The sequence below is a fragment of the Struthio camelus genome, chromosome Z (assembly GCF_040807025.1).
Source record: "Struthio camelus isolate bStrCam1 chromosome Z, bStrCam1.hap1, whole genome shotgun sequence".
In the NCBI taxonomy this organism is placed as follows: domain Eukaryota; kingdom Metazoa; phylum Chordata; class Aves; order Struthioniformes; family Struthionidae; genus Struthio; species Struthio camelus.
This window is the reverse complement of record NC_090982.1, coordinates 44,776,844-44,802,488: the sequence shown is the minus strand read 5'-3', so window position 1 is coordinate 44,802,488 and position 25,645 is coordinate 44,776,844. Positions and strand designations below refer to the sequence as shown.

At 41.9% G+C, this 25,645-nt stretch overlaps 1 protein-coding gene across 5 annotated transcripts in view; it reads right to left on the bottom strand.

Moving 5' to 3' along the window:
* The window catches only part of LOC138064821 (band 4.1-like protein 4A), a 140,555-nt gene extending 115,202 nt beyond the window's left edge, over positions 1-25,353 (bottom strand). For 3 of the 5 annotated variants that reach the window (XM_068928827.1, XM_068928828.1, XM_068928829.1), the window contains exons 1-2: positions 25,240-25,353; positions 24,232-24,541 (exon numbers count right to left, since the gene is read on the bottom strand). In XM_068928827.1, coding sequence (XP_068784928.1) covers positions 24,232-24,330 — 99 coding nt within the window. In that variant the 5' untranslated portion in view covers positions 24,331-24,541; positions 25,240-25,353. Of the gene's footprint in view, positions 1-24,231; positions 24,550-25,239 lie in introns of those variants that run through there. The other 2 variants (XM_068928825.1, XM_068928826.1) reach the window with 2 other exon arrangements.
* Positions 25,354-25,645: the final 292 nt, after the last annotated feature.

Genomic DNA, 25,645 nt, shown 5'->3' with positions numbered 1-25,645 from the left:
TAAAAGGGTTGACTTTGCTAATTGCCATCCATTCTAAGCCTAATTCTAATTCAGACCCTGCATTGCAACAAAATCTCCCTCCTTCACCCTGCAAATACAGGCATAGGTAGACAAATCATGCACGCACACCTCAACGTGGAAGCCCGAGCAACGGCAGCAGTGCAAGCAGGGCTAGCTGCTTTCAACCAACCGTGCTATAATGATGACTCTTCCTCATGAAAAGGAAAAACTTCTCGTAAAGTTTGCTAATGGAGTCTGCTGCATTCAAAACGATCAAAAAGAAGACTTCTGTTTTGCTGGATCACTGTGGCTGAACAGATGAGAAAATAACATTACAAAATTTGTCTCTTCTCTTGTTCAAATGCCAGATGGCAGAGACCAAAAGATATCAAGCTGTACTTAAAGCAGCCATGCATTAGCTCTCTTGATAAACAGCATAATACACAGCAGCTGAGGTCTATTTTCAATATAGCTGAGCAACAAGATTTCAGCCCTGCAGTCTGCTTTCTTAAAGTAAGCCTTTTGCGTTCCTGCTTCAGCCCCAATAGGACACAGGTAACAACTAGAAGGATGAGCCTTCCCGGAGAATAAGGAGCCACAATCAGGAGGGAGAAGGGCACAGATACATTAAAAGCGAGTAGAAGAAAAGAGCAGAAAGCAATCGAGAAAGACAGCGTGGCTCCTTCTTTTTGCTCATTGCAAACATCACGCTGTGTGTGAACAAACCAGCACTTCCTTTGGCCCTGCCTTGGCCTAACAGAACTAGCACAAACGTCTAGTTGCAGGCAGCAGCACGTAAGCTTCACGTGTCAGTCAAGCTCTGTCTTCCTACTTTAACACTGTATTTTCATGCTCTGGAAGCACTGATCCTGTAGAACCATAACCTGACCATACGCAACGTGGTGAGCAAGATCGCAAGGAGAGCGCGCAAGCAACGAAGTTGACAAAAAGAGATAACCCACAATACTCACAAAAAAGGAGACAAAAACACTCACAAGATCTAATTATAACATAATAAAAGAAAGAGTCAGAAGGTTAAAAAGGGAGGAGGGGGGCAAATAGGGACTGAGCAGCAACCAAAGTGCACTGCACAAGGGCAAGAATAGAAGAGCCTATCAGGCATCAACTTATTGTGCCATTTATCACCCATAACTTCTGGGGTGGTGGTTTTAAAAGAGTAGCTTCCTCCTCCCCCCCTCCAGGTACTGCACATAAGTCTAATTACAGAACGCTCCCAATCAGGTGAAGCATACGACACACAGCCTGGATTTGCTTTATATCTCCAACATACTAATCAAAGATCTACCAGGCAAAAATCCCCCAACTTCGCCAGTTCCTACCCTCCCCGCTGTCTGCAGGTAGAAGGATGAGCTGGTTGAGTATTTCACAGACAGTATATAGGACAGAGCAATTTGTACAAACTGAGCCAGAAACACAGAGGCTTTTTGGCAGCTCCCGTTTTCCCTAGTAGAGGATGAAGGAACACATTTAATTGCCCTGCTAGAAAGTTACTAACATGTTAGTAACTGCAAGCATAACCTACAAAATTCTTTGAAACAGACCCAGAGGTGCTGTTGAGATTAGTTGCTTATTCACCTTTAAAATTGATGGAGACCACGCTCATCAGAAGCATACCTAACTTTATCAAGCCATGACCGGGCACCCTGCAGCCATGTCAAGACAGATTACTTCCGTAAAGATGCCCCACAAAACCTGTCAAGAACATGGAACTGCAACAGTGCTACTTTCTTCACAAACCCCTCGATCATACCAATCCCAGACAATCAGCTAGAAACCCACTTCTAAACATCACGCTAGCCTAATCTTCAAGAACACTCAGATCACATCCAAAAACTTTCCAGCGTGGCCCATTTCTACTTAAAAGACACAATTGCATATAAACGAAGCACAAAACCTGTATCTGGTCTACTGAAGCAATCCACTGTAACCACTGTTCAAAAAACTAGCCAGAAGGGGACTCTGCTTGCAGGGAGATTTCAGACTCCCTCCTATTGTGAAGGTTCTGCCAGTGGGGCAAGTAATTTTATCTCCACTGACCTGATTTCCCCGATTCCTTATTTTCCATGTCACGGGCAGCAATACATGGAAACGCATCGGAAGTTTAACGCTACACTGCAGGAATCATCTGTAATAGCCAATGCCAGAAATGAGAAGAGACTAATAAATGACATTTTATAAACAATCAGTAGCTGAAATGGAAAAGAAAGGGTCCAAAGAGAAAACACTGGAGAAAAGCAGTTAAAAAAACGCCGCTCCTGAAAAACCATACAAAACATCTATTCTGGGCCATTTAAAAACTTTGTAGCTATCAAATTTAATGCACAGTCAATGGAAATCTACAAAGCTGTGTAAAACATCGTTTGAAAGCTACACCTGAAAAAAGTGGACTTATGTTTTCTGAAAAAGATACTGGAAAACATGAAACAAGCCACTATTTCTAGGATTTAATGGCTAAAAATGTGACTTCATGCAGTTACCTAACATTGTATTAAATCTTGCTTTTTCATTTAAAGCATGTTTTTACCCGCTAAATTAGTCTCTTGACAAAGATGATTAGTACATACTAAGCAATCTTTATGGCATGCAGATGTGTACAACTGCATTTAAAATTGAAAGATCTCAGTGAATATTAATGTTTTGAAACTTTTTCCTTCCATTCTAGTTCTGAAAGAACAACATTTACATAATGGGAACAGTGCTTTTTAGACGACTTTTGAGAAAAATCACAGCTAGGTTTTTCCAGGCCTCTCTTGAGGTTATCAAAGGTCTTCCCCAACAAAAGGGGAACGGACAACAGCCTGACCCTCAGCCTTTTGAGATCAGTGGAAAGATCTCCACTGACAAAAAAAATTACAGATCTGGCCTAGTTCACTGAACGTGCAAGGAAAACAATGCAAGTAACTAGCCACAAAACGCTCACACACCACCATGATTTGATAACTCTTTTGGTTATCACAACGCTGACTGCCACATTTAACTGGGAAGCAGGTATTTTCAGATAAAATTCCAATTCTTCAAATTTGCATCATCTTCATAAGCGAAAGCAACCAATATCACACGTTGCCCTATCATCAACTAGCTCACATTTTCAACAGCACCCTTTGTTCCTTTACTAGGGATTCAAAAACCTTTCCCAAACTTTTCAGCATGTCATGCAAACTCCAGCAGCTCTTTACCACACTGCACTCTTCAGTTAGCCTCCTGGAAAAGAGTTCTGACCTTTCCATTACTTTTATACATGTGTGTGCATGTATGTATACACACACACACCCCCGTACATATAAAGTAATCCGCTGGTGTTTACCAAGAATTGCCACCGTTAACACATTTGACTTGGGAGTGATCTTACTAACAACTAGTGCTGGACTTTTAGTCTACTAATTCCTCAGAATGTAAAACGAAAAAATAATGATCTAACATAACTGAACTGATGACATTAAGCCTAAGCTTAATTACAAACTGCCAACATATTATTATAGCCCCGCGATAAACTGCAAGACACACAATTTTTCAGCTGCCCACCAAGCAAGCTACTGCACTTGTCAGATCAAAGGAAGCAACATTAAAGAAACAGGGGCATACAATTCTACAATTTTATGCATGACTGTAAATGTTTGAGCCTGTTTTATATGAAAGCTGAGTCCCTTCATAAACTGAGAAAACGTATATTTTAGATTTTATTCCCCAAATACAGCGTAGCCAATCATATAGCTTCAATATAATGCCACTTAAAAGAATTATCACTTTACCAAAGACATCCCAGCATAATTTCTCTATTTTGACATTATATTATTAATCCATAGCAAATTTGCCATTGAAAGTACAGTTTCGGAGAGAGAACATGAAATATTTCTTTGTGAACAAGCCATCACTACAGTATAAAATAGAGACATGGTGAAAACTAATGCAGTGGGTTTGCTTGATGACTCTTCTCAGCCATTTCAGACTATTCTCTTCTCTTCTTAAGATTATAGATTTTTTTCCCCACACATTTTCCCTGCAACACCAGGAAAGGCTGTGAAAGATGTAATTACAGCATGTTATTTCTATTCAATTTCCGGGTAGTATTTTCAATACTTAATAATACTTAGTAAACACTTAAATAGTAAATACTTAGTATTTACCAATTACTTACCAAATACTTAGTAAATACCAATTTAAAAAACTCTGCAGTTAACTTGCACAGAACACATTCAGATACTCAAAAATCCAGAAAATTCATTCTCACAATCAATACTGAAGTAAAGTTTCAGATTTCCAGGTACACAGTTTAAAATACCACAGTTCTTAAAACTGGCAGGAAGATACAGGCAGCTCACTACAATCTTAAATCAGCTCAGGTTCTGTAAACTAGACAGACGATGAACTTTTCTATACCCATTAATTAATCTGCCAAACAGGAAAATGAAACTTTTCCTGCTGACCACAGGCTTCTGCACCACAATGTTTGATTAAAAGAAGGTTACGATGGAAAAAAAGAAGAAATCATGCTTTCTTCCACTTTTGAACTAACTATATGACAAAATTAAATCATACAGTCTTAAGACAAATCTTCTAGAAGAACGAGCCTATTGAGAAGGCTGCAAAAAAGATTCTCTCCAGTATAAAAAACCCCCACCTATCTTAGAACTGGTGCAATGCATTGGAGCACCTCTTTATATTTTTAAGTTTAACTTAGAGTAACATCTCAACTCCCAACACTTTACAAGCGTAGCTGCATTAATTTTACCTTCAACAAAGACATAAGTCTACACAGGGCCTACATATAGGTCATGAGGTGTAATAAACACAAAAAGCTGGATAGCAACGCCAGAAAACAATATTGGTGACACAGCCTATCATCAGTGGAGCTGCCCCCTTTTTTCTTTCTTTTTTTTATTTTTTGTCTTTTTTGTCTTTCTTTTTTTTAAAGGAAGAATAGCTCTGGAAAGCACAAATCGGGCAAGAAATCAATTCCTACGCCTCAGTGCAAACATCTGAACTAATGACTCCCAAAACACAGCCGTTTAGAAGGAGGTAGAGGAGGAAAAGTGCATTTAACAGCATTTATTAGAGCATTCTGATCCAAACAAAGGAGTGAAAAAAAAACTAGTTAACAGATAGGATGCAGTTTGACCTGAAAAATTTATAATGTAAGATTGTGTTCTGTAATTATGCATTAAATTTACTGTTAATATTTGCTCAGTTAAGTGAAACACAGTATGATAAAAAATTCTTTTCAGCAGGATGACCAGTAAAGCCATTCTTTGTAAACTAACTAAAGCAAGACGACTTCTCTTTGGAATACAGCTATTACTGCTTGTCTGCGAGTAACATTTTGCAAACGTTTCAGAGGCAAAACTTTTGCACCTTTGACTCACAAACTAAAACGATGTTTAAAAAAACGTTTTTAAGTAGGCTAGGTCCCTGATAAAACGCGCAGACTTCAGCGTGGCGGTTACAATGCCTGCCTTCAAAGTCAGAGGGCTTCAGACTGCGGCGTTCAGACTTCTCAGCACGGGGATACGCGAGAGCGCGTGAAGGATCTGGGAGCAGAAGCTCTGCGCTTCTGTGCTTCCCAAGCGGCTTAAAGCGGGAACTCTCAGCAGGTTCCCAGGCAGGGACTCCCTGCTTCGGGCGACCCTGGCGGGCCGCTCTCCGGGAGAGCCTGCTCCCACACACTGTTGCCCGCAGAGCCTCTGCAGGGTGGGGAGAGGGTGCAGCCGGGATGAGCCCTGCTCCTCTATAGCCAGGTGGCACACAGCTCCTTGGGAATCGCAGCCAACTAGAGTAAATTAAAGCAGTCCTCAGGCTACCCTAGACAGGGCTGGGCCAAGTTGGGAAAGGAGAAACGCAGAGCTATAATTAGGATAGAGTTCAAGGAATACCTTCTCTCTTGATCAAATACATTTTTCCTCTTAATTCAGTCCAGCATTAATAGTTTTACAAAGATCTTTGCAATGTACCTACTCTCCTTCCCATCTCTGCAGCCACAGATTTAAATATTAGCAAGTCTAGGCAGGAAGAAGCGTGAATGAAAGGGCACATTACCTCTACCATGTCGTTTCTATTTCATTTCATTTTTTCAGTGCACAAAAGAAGGGGCCAGAGCAGAAGAAATCAATTGAAACGGCAGGGCTGGGAATGAACGCCGCTCTTCCTCCTCCCCAGGCCACTCAGCAGGCAGGGAACACAAAACGGACTGTCCCTAAATGCAAGCGTCTCAGCAAGGCAAGAGCCAAACCCGAAGCAAACACAAACTGTTACTCTGAACTTTTACAGACCTGAAACAACTCCAGCAACATCTGAACCCAGACTGGAAACAAACTGAAAAAAAATATACATATACACATATATATACACATATATACATACATATATATATATACATACATACATATATATATATATATATATACACACACACACATATATACATATACATATATACATATACATATATATATTGGTTCAGCACCTTTTTCCTCCTTCTGCATTTTTGCTTCCAGGGTAGCAGCTGGCAAGACAGGTGGTTAATACCACGTTACAGATTCAGTCTAATGTTATGCTGTCAGAAGAACAAGATGACTAGAGAGACGCTGGAGAACTTTTCAAACGTGAGAGATGAAAACTGCCTATTACACACACTCAAGTCCTTCAAAGCTTCAGCCCAAACAGCAAGTAGCTTTGCCTGCAGAAGAGATGAGTTCATTCTAGATGAGTCCAACTTTCTGAACGCAGAGGGTTCTTCTATAAACGAACACCGTTCTAAAATCACGAGTTTCATCTTTTTGGGAGGGAAGAGGGAGAAGTCATATGAACTGTAAGAAATGGGAAGGGACACCGAATGCAACCGTATCATGGAGGTGTCAAAGAACAGATGCACAAAACCAAGCCAACAAACCTAAAAATTAAGTCTGCGCAGAAGAACAAGTGTGCCTGGTGGCAGGCATTTTATTTTTATTTTTTAAAGAGAAGAAGGGCCAGGAAGTTGGCAGAGCTGGTGACAAGGTTTATGTGCACATTTTTTGCTTTGCTTCCGTTTTGTGGGTTGGGGTGTTGTTTTTTTTTTGGTCAATCCCTGCTCTTTGAGGGAAAACAAAACACCAGATTTTTGCCTGAACACCATTCCAGTCTTCAAGATCCTCCTAGAACTTCTAACAAAGAACTGCATGAGAATTTATATCTGGTAGAAGGACTTATATCCAATAAGATCAACTTCAGTCCAAATATAAAGTAGTCCTTTCTCACTGCTCACGTCACTTATCCCTTCTACTCTCCTACCATCATCTTCATTTACAGGGAAGAGCCACACAGAGACTTCCAGAATATTGTCGTTCGCTGCACTAAGGATTTGTAAGAAACACATCAGATAATCCTCAACTCCTCAAATTTACAAACAAAATAATGAAACAAAACACAACACAAGGGAAATAATTTCCCCCATTCTACAATGCAGGGACTTGAAGTACAGACTCCCCTAAGGTCACACAGGAAGACTGGTAGAAGCAGAAACTGTACACCATTTGTTTACGTATCATCTCAGGGCTCTGGCCAGCAGACCAAACTTACCAGTTCTCAGCCTCCCCATCATCTTCTTCAGAAGACTTCTTTCATATCGCATCTTCTGAACTTCTGCTGGATGCCAGCCTGGCTCAGTTTAAAGCCGCCTTGGAACACACAGTGTTCTGTCAAGCAAATAGCTCCAGGTACCACCAGCATGACGCACAGAGATAACGATACATATCTGAAAAGTTCGTTGCGGTTTGGAAGAGCGGAGGGAGAAAGCCAAAGCTTTTGCAGAGTCACAACGTTAGGGCCTGCCTACACGGGGACTCTCAGAAGAGCACAGCAGAACTGTAATCCTTAGAGGCAGCAGCACAACGCTGTTTTACTTCTCAAGTAAGAACGTATGCTATTTAAAATGTGTTAACGACATCAGTTGATTCGCTGCACACAGTGAAAAAGCAACTCTATACACAACCTTTTGCCCACGGTCGAAATTGCTGCTTAAAGTTTTTGCTTTTTTATCATGGATAGCGACGGGCAGATGCTGTCCTCTACTTGCTGCAAGAGCTCTGTCTCTCCCCCACACTCTCACTTACCAGACTAGGAAAAAATAGACTGACCAAAGAAGGGAGGGGGACACCAGGTAGATTGTTTAGATGACTTAGGCCTTTTGTTTCATGATCAGGGAAGAAAAACAGTAGAAAGAAGCACTAGTCAAGTGAGGCATAACAAGATTTTTGAGGTAGGATTTTAAAGAGCGCACACACAGTGGAAACAAAGGGAAAGTTTCACAGGGGTACACAAAAAGCATTGGGCAGAGCAGAAACAGCTAAAGCCAAAGCAAACCAGTCTTGATATTTTGTCTAGGTACATGAATCTCTGATATAGTAGTTGAAGGCATCTGAATACATTCTACTGCCCCATACAGGCACACGCTCCCTCATCTCAGGTGCCAGGCAATTGTCCCGGGCACCTGCCCCTGCCCAAAGTCAAAGATGTCCACCATTTCCTAGTATAAACAGTCCTCTAATATCCTATAAAACAGCATGTTTTAAAACATTAAGGATTAAATGTACTCTGTGCACAGACCCACTGAAGTTAGGAAAACTAAAGTAGCTTAAAGGAAAACAAAAGTGGCTAGATAATGGGGAAAGCTTCCTAACACAGATGAGGAATGAATTACTGTAACTACATTATAAATTAACTATATGACCTATCTATCCAGTTTTACCCCTTGTGTTCTACACAGGCAATCCTAGCCATTGAGAAATGATGACTTCAGCTTCAAGGAAAAAAAAAAAAAAACACCACACACACACAAAATCACAAAGCTTTCTTTAATTCTGAACTTCCTCATAGAAATATGCAGGCTTACTGGTTTTAGGAGTCAGCAGGGTTCATGTTTTTGAGTTTCTCTCTGCAACCATGACAACAGAAAGTACAAGTTATTTTCAAAGAGAGCAAGAAAGAAAATAAAAGATTTTGCATCGAAGAAGACACCAACATGAAACTCATGATCAGAACTGCAGTCTGAAACCCTGCAGATTTCAAGCCTTCCATAGGACTCAAAGACCCTAAAAAGATACCCGCGTAAGGTGAGCTACAGCTGCCGCAACCTGTGCAGGCTCTTAGCCAACCGCAAATGAAAGGTAATGCAACTAACTTAATCCTCTCGCTGCAGTCTAAACTAAACTGAATTACCAAATATTTGATATTCATGCATGGAGATAGCCACCACAGCTGACACATGCTATGTTATTAACTTGTAACAGCTTGATTATGTGCCCAAACCTTTAGGCAGAAGCTTGTAAGAATCAGCAGAGCCCAGAAGAGTTGCATGTAAGTAAACAACTGAGATGTTGCAGTCCCACTAAAGAACTTAATTTTAGGTAGGGCATACACCTACCTGAATCACCTGGCCTAGAACTAGAAACTCCGTATCACTACATAAATGACTGTGATAGTCAAATCTTCCTTTTGAGAAGCAATTTTAGTACGTTCCTATGTGAAGAATTACAGTACTGCTTAGAGGCAAATGTTTCTTTGTGTCAGCAGCAGCTGTTCCTTAGAACTGTTAAATCCACATGTAATTATCTACGATTGTTTTTAAAAAAAAAATACAGCCTCAACAGCATAAAAATTCTCTGTCTTTTTTTCTAGCACTAAATAAGAAAACGCCAACTCAACTGCTAAGATGCTGCTTCCCAGTTTTAGCTCATGAGTCTAGCTCTCATACCCCAGGCATCATAAAGGCAACTTGAGGTAAATGATACTCATACACCAATGCTTTGCAACTGGTAGTTTAGACCTTGAGATGGAGATTTATGAAAATCTAAGTGCCTAAGGATGCAGATGGGCGCCAAGCAGGAGCTCTACAAATAAATGCTTTGGAAATACTCTTACGCACCTAAATACTTTTGAAAACATATATCATGTCTATCTCTTTCACGCACAGTTCTGATGCTGTTTATGATAATGTGACACAATATAATCCCCGCTGACATTAACAGGCAGCATCCTCCTCACCAAGATCAGATCCTTCCAATCTCTTCTTTTTCACATGCATGATCTGTTGCTGTTTCATCTTGAATTTTTTTTGCTTTGACACATTATGGCTCAAATGACCTTTCAGGTAATCTGACAAAGGAAAATATTACCTCTTTCCCTTACAGCAGAACATGTGTGTGCTGACTAAAGCCTAATTGTTACTTCTACTTGGCTTAATTGAGCTGGATAAAGATTGCCATGTAACTTGAGGATATAATTCCTAGTTGAAGCAAAAGCCCAGAACCAAAACAAACCTTTGTTCAAAATAACAAATGTTTTCAAGCAGGTCCAGCCTTCTACCTAAAACCAAGTAGACTAAGACATTCTTGGTCACAAAAAAACATCTGTTCCTTCAGGGTTCAAAACTAGTCTGTGACTTCACCAAATATTTTTTCTGCTATATGAAAATATCTAAGCTACGGATTATATTTGTGTCAAGGTGCTTTAGACTTGTACAGCGTATTCCTTTTCCCATAAACAAGTAGCCTATAGTAAAATAAGCACAATTACAGCGGTGTAACAAAACAGACTGCAGTGAGGTTGAACTTCTGTTCATGAAAGTACCTCCAGTTAGTCAGAAAGACAATTTTTGCATGCAAACAAAATCTTAAGGTTTTGAAAGAAAATGGGTTTGATAGGTTGTGGGTTCTGTGTATGCATAAGGTCAGTATTCATTGTGGAATTACCTGCTAGGCCTTTGGCAGATAAGCCATCTTTGCTACCTTTGTGTCAGAGATGCTTAAAATCCTCAGGCTTGCCTAAAAAACAGAGACAGTGCCTTCTGCACGCTGCTGCAGGACTCACTGTGCACCTCCCTCCCAGCCTGCCCCAGCAAAGGGCTGCCAAACTGCTAACGCTAACTTGTTGTCTTTCTTACTTGAGGAAGGGTTAAGCTAAGTAAGTACAAAATTATTTGCATCAGTATAAACTGTTTCCACACTGTTTTACCTTTATAAATGTTTTAATACAAAACTATCATACCTGTAACCAAAACTGTGATAGCCACACAGGACCTGGAAGCAGATCAGTCCAAAGCTACCGGTCATATGTACCTGTAATTTGGGGCAGATGCCCCGGGGCTATTTACTTACAGTAGAATTCTGAAAATTTTATTATTAAAAGAACTGCTCTAGACTAATCAGCTGTTCAACTGTGTAGAAACAGCATTGCCTGAAATGACGACCTGGCCTCTTTTCTCCTCCCTCCCAAGCTGCCCTCCTCCCACATTTGTCAATTCACTCACTTGTGTATTGCTTCAGCCCCAGACTGACAACGCTCTGGGGCAGGGCCTGCCTTTGTGCTGGCTCGTTGTAGAGTACTTTGATGTTTTATCAGTGTGCTCAAGTGCTATCTTGACTAAAACAATCATCATTATAAATTTGCACATGCTCAAAACATCTGTGAAAATTTGAGCGCTAACTTTGCACTGCAGGAAACATCTGTACACAAAAAATAATCTCATTTAATCTATATATATATATATCCCTTACTGTTAGGAATAAGGGAGTATAAACGAATAAAGTCAAAGGTTATTGTTTAATTAAATGTTCAGCCCCTTCTTCCAGACTAAAAATGGTTAGCACTCTTGACAGACAGAATACAAGACTTCCTTTGTGTTTACTTTAAACAATCACTACTGCAATTTCCTTTAGACTGATTTTCCTTCTTCTGGTTCCCCCCTCCTGTTTCAGGCTTAGACAGAAGAGCTAAAAAGAATCATGTTTTCCCCTGCATTATGATTTTTTTTCTTTTTGCAAACCTGTACTGAATACAAAAAGCCTATCAGTCAGATCAGGTTTCCTGTTCCCTGTAACTGTTCCTAATAATGGCCTAAACGGACTCCAAAAGGCAAGCATGTTTGTACGCCTGGTGAACTTACATAGCCAACACCTGCTTCTTAAAGGCACTTTACACTTTGCCAGAGCCTGTAATTTACTGGTCGAACACGTTCTTTTGCTTCACTTTCCGTTTGCTCAGAAGTCAATGTTCAAAATTTGATTACATACTTTTCTACAGTTCAACTGGATCTTCTTATCCCATGTTCCTTCCGTATGCAAGGAAAGGAATACGGATCAGAGCAAGCTTGAGAAACAAGATAATAGGCAGCAGTCTGTTAGATATCCTTCTTCTCACAGATAATACCACTGAGTCTACTCTGCTCTAGCCAGTGAGATGCACGCAGGAAGAAATGCCTACTATGATGAAGAATCACATCCTCTGCTGGCAAAGGCAGAAGAAATTCCGCTAAATTCAACAGACTACACCAACCCAATGGTGGATTACACACAACAAACACACGCAAAAAATAATCACCTCCAGCGTAAAGATAGGTATAGCATACATTTACATGACTTCAGAAGACAGGAGAATGCAATTAGGAATGTTAGCTCATACTCTTGTTACTTTTCAGTGCATGCTTAAACTTCCAATACAGCAAGCATATAAAAAACTGGCTGTTTTGAAGCATCAGCAAGAGAAAGCACATGGTAGGTTTAAATAAAACAAAGAAGAAAGGTTCGCCTAGACTTTTGGGTTTGGAGTTTCTTTGAGTGCATTACTGGTTTACAAAGAGGTCTGGATTAAGATTCTTGGAGAGAGGTTTTTTTAAGCACAACACAGGTACATCATATGCAGCAGCATAAGTATTTCTTTATGCTGCCCTACTGCAAAGCTTCAGCCCTGACCTGTGCAGCACTCATGGACAAAAAAAATAAAACAGAAAATGCCATGGGCTCAAGATGCAGACTATGTAACTGGAAAAAAAAAACACTCTATAATGAAAAACATACCATTTTTGGTTCATCCTCAGTGAACTTAATGCAGCTAGTTTAGTCTCCCCTACCTCCCCCCAAAATCAAACCTTTCTCTCAACAAAGACAGACGACCAAATGAGTAGCATGCTTTCCTGTAGGACTTTTGTCTTCTTCTGTAGTTTCTGCATGCTAAATTAAAAATTTCAGTGTTACAAAAACACAAACAGGACAGATCTATGCAAAGAAAAACAAAAGAAATCAAGTTCTGTGAAATTCTTTTCCTTTTGACATTTTCTAGATTCCCTGACCAACATCTTTCTTTCACCAACGCCCTCCAATTTCTGTACACACGCAAGTCAAGAACAAACCTATTATTTTTCTGACCAACCAGGCTGACTTTTGTTCACCTATTACAAAGCAGCAGGGGTCATAAACAAACCTGATTTGCCTTGCCCTCCCTCCAAAGACTTCAGGAGATAGCTCATGAAACTTGCTTCTATTGCAGATTGTTTTCAGGAAAGGGGGAAGAGAGAAAACACAGTTCTAGGATCACTGAATAAAGTCATGAAAGTAACAAACAGCTCTCATGCTCAAAACAGCCAGACTCAAGACCTGAACTCTGATGAAAGGCCAAGGATGACAAAGAAAAAGTCGAGCTTCTTTTATTTAAAAGGTTGTAAGTGTATACATTTCTTTCATGTGAACAACATCTAACATCTTTGAACAAGATGTAACACATTCTGTTTTCAGCGTCATCACTTATTAATTGAGCGTGCTTGCAGAAAAATCAGGTCCAATTTGGCTCCTCTTGAAGTTGGTGCCAAAACATGCCAGAACACCTATTGTCTTCTCTGGAATTGAAACCGGGTTCTCCATTTCCAGCATTCCCAAGTCAGGGAAGTGCTTTGCTAACTCACTACTGCTTTCACACGAAAAAGAAATGTTATTACAAATCACTCTTCTGAGGGAAGAGGATTGGCTTTTGCCAATACAGCCTAGGGATAGACTAAGAATTGAAGGAATTAGAAGGCCAAGAGCATCTTCTTAATAGTAAATCTGCTCCACACCTATTTACACGGAACCGCTCAAAATAGTCCAGAATAACTATGATATCTTTAAAGGAGACCAAAAGCTTTTGTTTCCAAATACGTTACCATAGCTTTAGAGCTTGCTAGGCTCCAGGTGAAAAAAGCAAGCGTTGAAAAGAAAACTGAAGTATTCAGCCAACCTAAATGCTATACATGAAAACAAAAGGCACATGTTTTAGAATGTCCAGGTCCTGCTGAGGGGCTCTTGGAGAGAAGAACGAACAGGGGAAAGAATATGGCTGAAGAATCTGACATCACTTCAAAACAGAAGCAAAACATTTAACCTTTTGAACTTATGTGCTTTTTTCCATCCTGAAAATATTACTAAAATAACACCTTTAAGCCAACTCCCTCCTTCCCTCCCCAAAGCAGCCAATGCAAATTAAACCAAAAAAGCTGAGGGCAAGTCAGGACATTCACACACCTCTTCCAAAGGGTTCCATTACAGGGTCTTGTGACTTTCCTCCCTTCCTCCTCAGAAGGAACAGCAACATGAGAAAAGCTTTTTGCAAGTGTAATCGTACTGTCAATTTGTGTTTCTTCGATTGGCCCAGGGCCTTTGTTTCCTGATCCCCGATAATGAATTTAGGGTACCTTTGTCCCATGCTCCCTTCTAAAGCGTCCTAAATTCCTCCAAAAGAAGATCCAGGCACAGCTGTCAGGATCATTTACTGCATGGGCCTAAGATAAATAGCTTGGCTTCAGTTGCTCAAGCCAGTGTTCAACATCATCCAGCCACCGACGCACCTTCAAAACACCCTGAAACATATCACCCACACCTCAATGTCATGGTACGAAAATCAGCATTATGATGGTCTGAGATTCGGCTCTTTCTTTTTTTCTGGAATGCTGAATAAACAAACCAACCACACACACACAAGATCGTCTCTCGGCATCAAGCAGACTTCAAATGAGCCCCAAAGGAGAAGCTCTGGGCTACAAGCAACACGGTGCAGATGAGGCCAGTCTGCGCTATTCAGTCTAGGACGCCATTCACTCCCTTATATTGTCTACCCAGGTAGTACAGACATGGCCACAGAGAATCACAAAAAAATGGAGATTCTTTAGGTTCCTCAGCATGAACAAAACCTGAAAAAGTAGTAATAGTCACAGCTTTCCAGCCTGTATTTAATATTTGACTCTAAAAGACAGGTGACTTCCCTCTGATAACTTTGACAAGGGAGAAGAATATCCTACTTTGTGAACATCAGGCACCCCTTCTATACTGTAGACAAACACATAGCACCATAAAAACAGAAGCATTACACCATAGGTGAGGCCCAGTGTGGTATTCTTCTCTCTTTGATGGCAGCCAACACCAGTAAGTTTTGAGGGTGGTTCAAGAAGCCCCCAGGATGCAGATGCGCAAAAACCTGTTTTTATATTACGTTTCATACCAATAATTAGAGATTATCTTATTTCAGAAGGGATATTTAACCACATGCTTCAAGTTTTAAATTAGTGCTGAAGTCACTCTTCATTATTCACATTAAGCGTTCTTCCGCTTTTTGGAATCCCGAGTAGTTAGCCTCACCAATTTCCTATGGTAAATCCACATGGCACTAAATCTGTAATATTCTTATGGCATTAATATCTGACTAGATATTAATATTTTTGGTGACACTACAAATAACGTATTCTGATTTCAGACTGCTATAAATGAGAAGTTACACTGAAATTACATATAGTTTGTGGAAAATAAGAACTAATTCCAGCAATTTTTATCTGGATGATCTTTCTTCTGGCCTAATCCTGCAAAATGCTGAACTTCCTTTAGTTCAACAAAGTGTTAAAGCATGTGCTTACATACATTAGTAGTCATGCCAAATTTTACCACTAATTACATGGAGAAACTGCCATTTTCTGCTTTCCAAATACTTTTCATGCAATCGAGATATAAAAGGTCCTCCTTTTCCATTACTAAAAGGCACTTAGCCTCACATGGCCAAAGAATTTATCTCAAAGTGCATTCAGTACTCTTTTTCTGGGAACATAGTAAAGATAGTAAAGCACTAGGCCATTCATTATCAAATTGGCTCACTCAGCCACATACCGATTTTACCCACCTATCTGAAACTTCAAGAACTAAGCCTAGAGGAAGACGGATTGTCTCCTTATCCGACTTACGGAGAAACATTTTCCACCCTGCAAAGCATAGACGGTAAATACTGACAAATAAGTGCATGAACCATACAAAATATAGCCCACTTTTCCCTCTACATTAATAATTACCCATGACTATAAAACAATGAATTTATTAAATATTTTAAGTGTAAACTAAAGCAGTAGCTGGATTTCCTAGAACGTAAAGGATTTTCCTTATTAAACTTATCTAATAAAAATAACCAACAGGACAGGCTGTTTGCCAATTATGTAAATTTCCTTAATATTACAACAAGTAAGAATACAAATTTAACCAGTGAGATGAGAAAGAAAAAGCTGTTTAAAAGCAGTCATTACACACCTCTGAAACTTTTTAAAACGCACAAAATAAAAAAAAATTTAAAAAATCACTGGTTCTATAGGTTAATGATACAGGCAGTTCAATGACGACATCCGTGAACAATGATCCAAAAAGCTTACGTAGGCATTTTAAATTTTACTTGTTATTTTTGTTATTTCTGCAATGTTTTACACTATCGATTGAAAGAAACCACTGAGGTTTCTTGTTTCCACCTCTGGAAAGGAACTACTAGAATTACATTTCACAAAAGGTTTCTCTGCTTGTCATCACAGCATTTCTTCCCCTCTCTCACTGCTATTCCCAACTTTATTTCTAACCTCCCAATACCATTACAATTCTTTTCCTTCTTTCAAACACAGAATGCAGATGCATTTACTGCTGCTTGTGGTCTCTATACTCCTTAGACAGGACTAATCTGTTTAAAAGAAAAAAGGGGCCAGAAAAGAGCCCACCTCCCAAAGAGTCACTGCGCACAGTCAACTTACACCTAGCAGAGACAACAGTAAAAACAAGGTATGGCTTACGGTAATGTATTAATCTCCAAATATGACTATTTGAATTTCAGCTTAAAAAAAAACCACACAGACACACACTACTTAGAGCGATAAACAAAGCAATACAGCCTCTGTCAGAGATGAAAGAGCACGTTCCCCGCTTGGCAAAACAGACAGGTTCCCCCCTCAATATTGCAACAAAACTAAAAGAGTAGAGCTCTCCCTTTGCAATGCTTCTTATTGGTTTTCCACTTCTGAGTAATAGCACAGGGCGATCTTGGGCATGTCCCTTTGACCCGAGTGCCTGCAGGGTTCAACCACCCCCAGGGGTATAGGATGCAAAAGACAAAGTGGAAACAAAAGCACAAATAGTCAGCACGGAAGTTACAATCTTTATTTTAAACTATTAAACAGGTATAACGTTAGCCCAAGATCTGATCAGAAAGCACAGTATCTAAAACGTGTACTAAAAAATGCAGTCTGCAAAATTCAGATGCTGAAGTATGATTATTAACTTGCAAAGAGCTCACTTTTGAATAAAATTCAGCTAACTTGTCTGTTCTACCATTACAAAGGTGAAATTCCCTTTAAAAAAATAACGTTTGAAATAAAAAAAAAACTGACAAGATCCAAGAAAGGAAAATGTATCAGTAATCTCTCATCTTTCTAACAAAAATATGGATGTCAGTAATCATGCAGCATGATCAATGCATAAACTTCTTATTTTCTCATACATGTTCAATATCATCTTGGCAACAGAAATTTAACACTATGCAGGGACAAAAAATTACAGCTTCATAATTAAATCCTCTTTCTGAAGCATCTCCTCAGCTACCCGGTCTCTTGACGGGTTCCCCTGATATCACGTGGTTCCAATTCTTAGAGATTTTCCTTCTTGAGGGGAAGGGGAAGGGCTGCAATTCTGCAGCTGAATTTTAGTTTACAACTAGCAACTTTAATAACCTAAAATAATTAAAACATCAGCTGATGGTATTTAACTATACTAAATACTCTAAGGCAAGAAATGTTAGCTTCAAGTTACAGAAAAGCAAAGAAAGTTTAATAAAAGGGCCACCTCACACAGTTTACATTTGCTCTGATTATATTAAGAAATTATTGCCCATTAAAACCACCAAAATAGATCCTTCTGACAATATTACTGCTCGAAGCTCAGGTTGACTAAGAGGTAACTTCATTTAAAAGTTAATGGATTTCCTTCTTGCTGTCATGCTGGTTTCATTAATTTAGTTAAGTGCACCTAGGGAAAATAAAGTGTCTCAGTGTTCATTTATTATATGGTTATTCCCTGGTGTATTCAAAATTGCTGGTCTCATCTGTAAAGATACTGGTGAAATTAGTAATCTATTTCAAATATGTGACAGTAATTTCGAGGAGTAGTTAATTTATAGCAAGGTTTGTGAAACCCTTTGTTTCTTTCATTCTGTTTTTTACTAGAGGACGGAAACGTGAAAAGCTGCACAATTGCACATGCACCATATTGTACTCAGGGTGAATTTAGATGTCTTCATCCTATTTTATACTCACTACTAAAAAAATGCAAGAAGAATTGCATCTTTCTAGCATGTAAGTGCTATGGAGTATCATTAATCCACGCTTCAGTTTAAAATTGTTTTCATTGCCGTTGTTACAAACAACCCTTAGATGTATTATATCAATAACATTAAAGAAGAAAATATGTATTCACTTAACACTGGGAGCTTGAGGATATCATCTGTTTAGTTTCCCTGCTGCGGTGCAAAAGATGCACGTATAACAGTAGACTGTACTTTTATAAACAACAGAAAAAATAAGGTTGTAAACAAGACTTAGAAATAGTATTGTATTTTTAAACTACTGGTTCAGTTAAAAAAAAAAGCTAGATTTCAAGATGCCGTCCTTTTATTAACTGTTCTTTTCAAAACAATATTCTGAATATCTAAAAGAATCTCTGTCTAGAAAGTATCAATTAATCCATACTAAACAGGGAAAAGGAAAAAAAAATACAGATTTAATATGCTTGAGCTTTGATATTACAGTTCAGTAGCACAAGGAGGCAAACTACACAGTCCCAAGTTATCTAGAGATGGAAAGCAGCTCCAATTTACCATTAAAGAGATGTTTAGGATTTCTGAAAATATATCTGCATAAAAAGCAAATTTATCACAGAAGGATGCTTTGCTTTTTTTTAAAAAGTGCAGAAACATACAACAGCAAAAAAATCACCATCAAAAAGGATACATCCCATATTCACTCAGCAAAGGACTGCCAATTTGACTTGTAATGCCAACTCTCAATTAAACTCATTAAAAAAATATGAGATCTCCCTATCCATAGGGATCTGTTTTCTCCTGACATATGCATTCATTATGCATCTACATCGGGGGGGGGGGGGGGAGAGGAGGAAACTATCATTCATATATTGACTGCTTGGAGTCCCTACAGTTACATGAGATTATCTCAAAAGCATATCCCAAATTTTCTGATATATAGTCTACTTTGAAGGCATAAAGCCTGGGGCATTTTGTACTGCTCAAAAAAGTAATCTTTAACATGGAATGAAAAAACGAAGATGTTAATCTTGACAAACTCACTAGGAACAATCCAAGAAAATATTCCAAAAACAGTATGTTAACCTGACTATTTCAATATACTATACTAAATTGTATTGTCAACTATTCCAGAAATTTCTTTACTAAATGTATCATGTTCTGAAGAACTCAGAATTTTTTTTTCTTTTTACATATCAAGTCATTTAACACAGATCCTAACCTCAGTCACTCGCTATTCTGGGGGGGGGGGGTTGTGCGCACATGTGCATGTGGTTTTTTGTTTGTTTTTGTAAAATATGTTGAGATGATGAAGACTGCTTTTAAATTCTTGGGTCCCATTTTGTTGAAATCTCAGGAGATTGTCATGCAGAAAAATCAGTCTGCTTACTTTCCAGATAAATGCCACACATGCTCCTTGGAAACTGTGCCCGCCGAGTACATTTTATAGAGATTTGGCCTACAAGCGTAACTTATAAACCATGAAATGTAACTTGGTGCGGAGGGCCACGCAACTTGTATGTCACAAAACCCCTTAAAATACTAAGTGATATGCTGTCCAGAACATCACTGTTAGATGGTATGACCAAATAAAATAGTGTTACCTTAACACACAGTGTAAAGAGAGTCCAAGAAAATTTTTTCCAAGAAAAATTAGTGCAGCTATCCTATCCATCACTTCTCTTATTATGAAACTTCACTCTTGGCCTGTTATCAAGTATATGTCAAATTAAATAGGACTTAATGGCACGGAAATAGTGCTGAGAGAGGAATTTCAGGGAATACTTCAAAAGTGCAATTACCAAAAGACTTAAGTCTAACTGGTTTGTGCACTAGAGAAGTAGCTAATTTTTTTTTTTGAAGACTTTTATTACAACCAAAGAGATATAAAATCGCAATGTTTCAAAATATTTTGAACTCCTTCAGGAAGAAGGGAACAAATATGCTTGCCTAAAATAACATTTTCAAATAAAATAAGTAGAAAAATTGACCAGGTTCCTGTTTACATATATGGATCCCAGTTCTTTCTGAAATAGGTAATTACAAACAAATATGTTTCACAGCAGTATTTTCTAAGGACCCACAGAGCTTTCCTTGACTTTTGACAACAAATTTGTGCAACAAAACACCAATTTCCTTCTGCAAGGATAATTACTCCAATTCTTAATGAAGCCAATATACAGAACGCACACAACCCATCCGCAGTCAGGGATAGTATCAAAACACTACTGACATATTCTGTGACATTAACAAACTTAGAAGGTAACACCTCACTGTAAAGCCTGCCTAAATTATTGTTCAGCTATGTGAAGAGCAGTCAAAATAACAGTCCTGGAAAAGTGATTATTTTGCTTCAGGTAACAGCCAATTCTTACCCTGTTTGGAGTACAAGGCTTGTAACGACCTGTTTCCTAACTAGCATCCTGACCACCTTTCTTAGAACTTACCCCATCTGATAGTAGGAAAAGATGCCTCCATCTGATACCATATACCTTGGTTAGACATATCGTCCCAGAACTGGTGAACAGCCTCTAAACCCAAAATCTTCTGGACTAACAACTGCCGTTGCTTTATTATTTTAAAATATGTACTAATCAAAATCTCTCTCTCTATTAATGCATTACAGGGAAACATTCAAAAAATAATGAGACACTCAATGCCCTTTCCTGATTATCTAGCTATTATCAACCTGCAGTAAACCTAAAGGCTGGACAGCCAACTTTCACATTTTCACACAGCAATGCTCTTATCTTAAACCACAAAGACATAAAGGCAGAACAAGACAACAGCACTGGTAACAGTGAGAAAATCGAAACAAAATACAAGAAACAAGAGTTCGTTTGAGCAATTAGAAAGAAGAGAGCAGCACTAACACACCTCCAGACAAAGCAGCCCAGGGCAGGCTTTCCAGCGCTCCAGCCCGGAGGCCTGGGGACTTTATTGCTGGCTCCAATGTTGACCTCTTTGCATGACCTTGAAAAAGTCACTTGACCTCTCTGCACCTCAGCTTCCCCACCTGGGAGCAGAAAAACAATCCTATCCTTTCCTTTCTCTGAGGAGCTCTTTCAAATCCACAGAGAAGAGCTAAGTATCTCTGAATTGCAATCGATGCCTTAATCTTGTATCTTCTCTGCTCCCTGTGTTAATCTGAAGTACAACTTAAAGCCCACTTCTGCAGTACCACAAATGCATTAATAAAAAAGGGTAATTCACAAATGCCGCATTTTGCCGCTTGCAGTCGATGTCAAACGTAGCAAGCCAGAACGATAACGCAAACTAAGCGATGCATTTTCAAAACTTGACATTGGTACAAATACTCACTTTATGCCTTTCTTTCGGATTCACTGAAGAAATCAAGCTGCCTAAGACTCCTAAAGTCACAGAGCTCAGTCTTTCACCCTTTGAAGCAAACAACAGGACTACCTCCACTACAACCAAGTAAGAACACAGAGAGTAAATAGCTATTAAGTTGTGGTTTTCATTTCTAGCAGACATGAATCTGCTTGGGGGAAGAGAAGAGATCAAAGTTGCTTTTATAATCACTTAAAAATCTCTGCTTTTGTAATAGTTGAAAATTTGTAAAACAGTATCAAAAACTTAAGTTTCCTATGTAGTTATAAACCCAATTAAAAGTGTGAAGACAGAAGAAAGACCAGATCCAAGATCTGAAGTTCTAAGAACATCTTTGATTTAGAATAGAATACATAAAAACATTTATAATTTGTACCTTGCACAGAGAAAGCTGAGTATTATAAAAACAAATAAAATGACACCCTTCATTTTCAGATGTGTGTATGCTAACAAAGGTATCAAAACAAAAGAGGCAGAAAAGGCTTATACACCTGATGTTTCTCAAGCTTAAAATGACAGAACATCACAAATTTTATTTCTTTGTAAAGAGACTTTTTAATCACATAACTTTAACGTAAAAGCCTAGAATAAAAGCAACACAGAAGCTTCCCAAGCAGTTTAAAATGGCATAGGCCAGGACTCAGCTGAAAAAGCCAGTTCTGCCCTCCTTCAGCTGTGAAGCTGATCAAGGCACTGACCCAGCTGAAGACTAACCCAGCAAAAGGAAAACCAACAGTTACTCCTCAGCTGGATCTGCAATGCTCTTCACATGCAGCTGTACAAACACTTGCGCGGGTACAAAGGCAAGGGAGAAACACAAAGGTGGAAATCAGTGGCTGGGGAGGGCTGTGCAGCTCCTCCCTGCCAGCTTTCAAAGGCTCATAGAGAGAGCTACAGCAGTAGGGTGTGGTTTCACGTTATACAAATTTAATCCAAAAAAACAGACTGCTATAGAAAGGGAGATTCTCCTTTCCCTAATATCCCCTGCTGTGCAATCCCAGCATGTACCCCAAAATATTAACAAATTGTTACTTTTCTGTCAGATCAATAAGCCATTCCAACTCACCTATAACCACTCAATGGTTAGATTCAGCACAAAGAAAGGACAGGTGGAACAAGACCAAACCTTCAGCATCACACCACAGCCAGGCCACGCGAACTACGACAGGAAACCATGCTCTGAGCTAAACTATACCTTTCTCCACATCGCAAGTCGTATGCTCTCAAGAATAAGTTACACCTTCAGATCCTTTCTTTCTCATTGAGGTGTTAATTTTTATTAGACTCTGCATAAACCCATCACCTTTCACGGCTTCGATTCAGGAAGCCACCCACGGGACTATCTTCACAAATTATTCTTTTAATAATCTGATTGCACATTTACAGGCAACAAAAGTGTATATACACATATAATACATACATCCACATCTGCATCTATAAAGGTAAGCTTTTCAGAAGTGTCTAAACTTAAATTTCAAAGGGCCAGTTACGTTTGAATTCAGTGCCTGCCTAGCGATCTGCTTACTACTCTGTGCTAAGTACGGATTTATGAGCCTATTTACAGACACTCGATTCTGCAACTCCTGGCAATCCTCAATAGATGCAGAGATGGTAGTGCCACAGATCATTGATAAACTTATTCTGGCTTCCCCTTCCCCCCTTTAGATTTTCTTCTCCCCCGTTGTTTCATGAGACTTTAATCATTCAAGCTGAAACATTATAGACTACTGCAGGACATTTTTCACTTTTTGAACATCTCAGCTAAAATAGATTAGCTGTTGTCAAGAATAAATTTAGAAGAACTTTTTTTTCCCCGATCCAACATGGAAACTACGTTCTTACGTTGCAAATAAAGTCAAGTCCCTGTGCTTTGGAACAAGAGCTTCAAGTGTCTAAGACATGCTATTTGCTGTCATCAGGCTTCACCAAACCGGACCAAGTTAAGGGCCTTTAGAAAAATCTCAGTTTTCACATGCTCTGTCAGCACTCATTAGAGCTTGGCAGATGACTTCTTTGAAGAGTTCATCTGCCGCACCGCACGGCTTTGCCACCGGCCGGGCTGCCAGCGGCGGGGCTCGGCGGCCCGCACCGGAGGGGCGGCGGCCAAACCGCGGCGGGGGGCAGCGACTCGACGGGGGGTACAACAGCCCTGTACAGCGCCGCCTTCTTTTTTTCTCCAGCACGTACAATAAAGCACTTGTACGCAGTACCCCGCGTCCTCCAGAGCGCTGAGCACCTGCTCGCTTAACTGCGTATCTGGAAGTACGCTCTCCAAAGCCACGTCCGCCCACCGCCGCGCGTCCTTCCGATCCATCTGAGCCTGGGGAGACCGCAACGAAAGTCTCCCTGTCGTTCTTCCCCCTCCCGAGGGATCCCGAGGGCCCCCTCGCCTGCCCCGCTCCCTTTCGGCCCCCGAGCTCGAGGGAGCCGCACGCCCCTCGGCGCCCGGCCCGGCCCGGCCCGCCCGCCCGCCCGTACCTTGATGCCCTGCTGCTGCGTGGTCAGGGTCAGCTTAGCCTCATCCAGGAGCAAAACTTCGCAATAAAATTCCTCCGGGACAGCGCAGAAACAGCCCATGCCTGCTGCGATGGCCGGGACGAGGCGGGCACGAGGGAAGCGCCCCGGGCGGCGGCGGCGGCGGCGGCAGCAGCGAGGGACGGGGCGCAGGCGGGCCGGGCCGGGGCGGCGGGAGCCCGGCGGTGCTAGGGCGCAGCGCGCAGCCCCGCGGGGCCGCCTTCCGCCGCGGCCATCCCGCGGGGGAGCCTGGACGGGAGGTGCCGGGAGCGTCCTAGGAGAAACGGGAGAAAAGAGCCGCGGTAGGAAAGAGCCCAGGGCGCAGCCCGCGCCCCCGGCTCGCTGTCACGGCGGCTCCCCCCGCCCCGGGGAGGCACCGAGCCGCCCCGCGCCGCGGCCGCGCACATTGCTTCGCCTCCTCTTTGTGTGGAGGGGCGGGCGCCGCGGAGCCCTCCCCGCCGCGGCGGGAGGGGTCCCGTCAGGCGAGCGCGTTACCTCAGGCCGCGGAGCCCTCCTAGCGGAGCGGGGCGGCGGCGGTGCCCGGCCGGCGCGGGGCTGGCGTCCCTCGGCGGCCCGCGGCCATGTGCGGAGGCTGCTGTCCGCCGCCGCCGCGGCTCGCCTCCTCCGCCGGCTGCCTCAGCGGGGCGAGCGGAGGCGGAGGCGGAGGGAGCGCTGCCGGGCGCCGGGGCAGCCCCAGCCGAAGGGAAACCCGCCGCCGCTCCGCCGGTGCCGTCCTCCGCGCGGGGCGGGCGGCACGGCCATGCACGCGGCGCGGGGGCCGGCCGACGCCACCTGCCCCGCGGAGGAGCCGCCGCCGCCGCCGCCGCCCACGGGCTGCCTGCTCAGCGCCTGCCCCGGCGGCACCGCGCTCCGCCGGCTCGCCCTGCCCCCGGCAGCGCCGCAGCCTGCGGAGCCGGCCCGGGGCTAGGGGCGCCGCGGCATCGCATCGCGTCGCATCTCACGGCATCCCACCAGGCATCGGCGCCGCACGCCGCCGGGGCAGAGCCGGACCTTCGCTGCCCCCGCTGCCGGGGCAGCCGCGCTCAGCTGCGCCGGCTCCCGAGGGGGGCGGGGGGGAGCGGCGGCCCCGGCCCCGGCCCCGGCCCGCCCCGCGCGGGCTCACCCCCGCCGCTCCTGCCACCCGCTCCCTCGCCGGCGCCAGCGGCCCCGCGCCGCGGCAGCAGTGACCCCTGCTGGGCCGGCGGCGCGGGGCGCCGGGGCCGCGCAGCCCCGGGCGGGCGGAGGAGGCCCGGCTGCGGCCGGCCGGGGTCGGGCTGCGGGGAAAGCGGCACCAGAGCGGGGGGCTTTTTTCTCCTCCCCGCTTTACGCGGAAGCGCTTCAAGAGTTAAAGAGACACGGGTGAGAGTCCAGAAGAGGT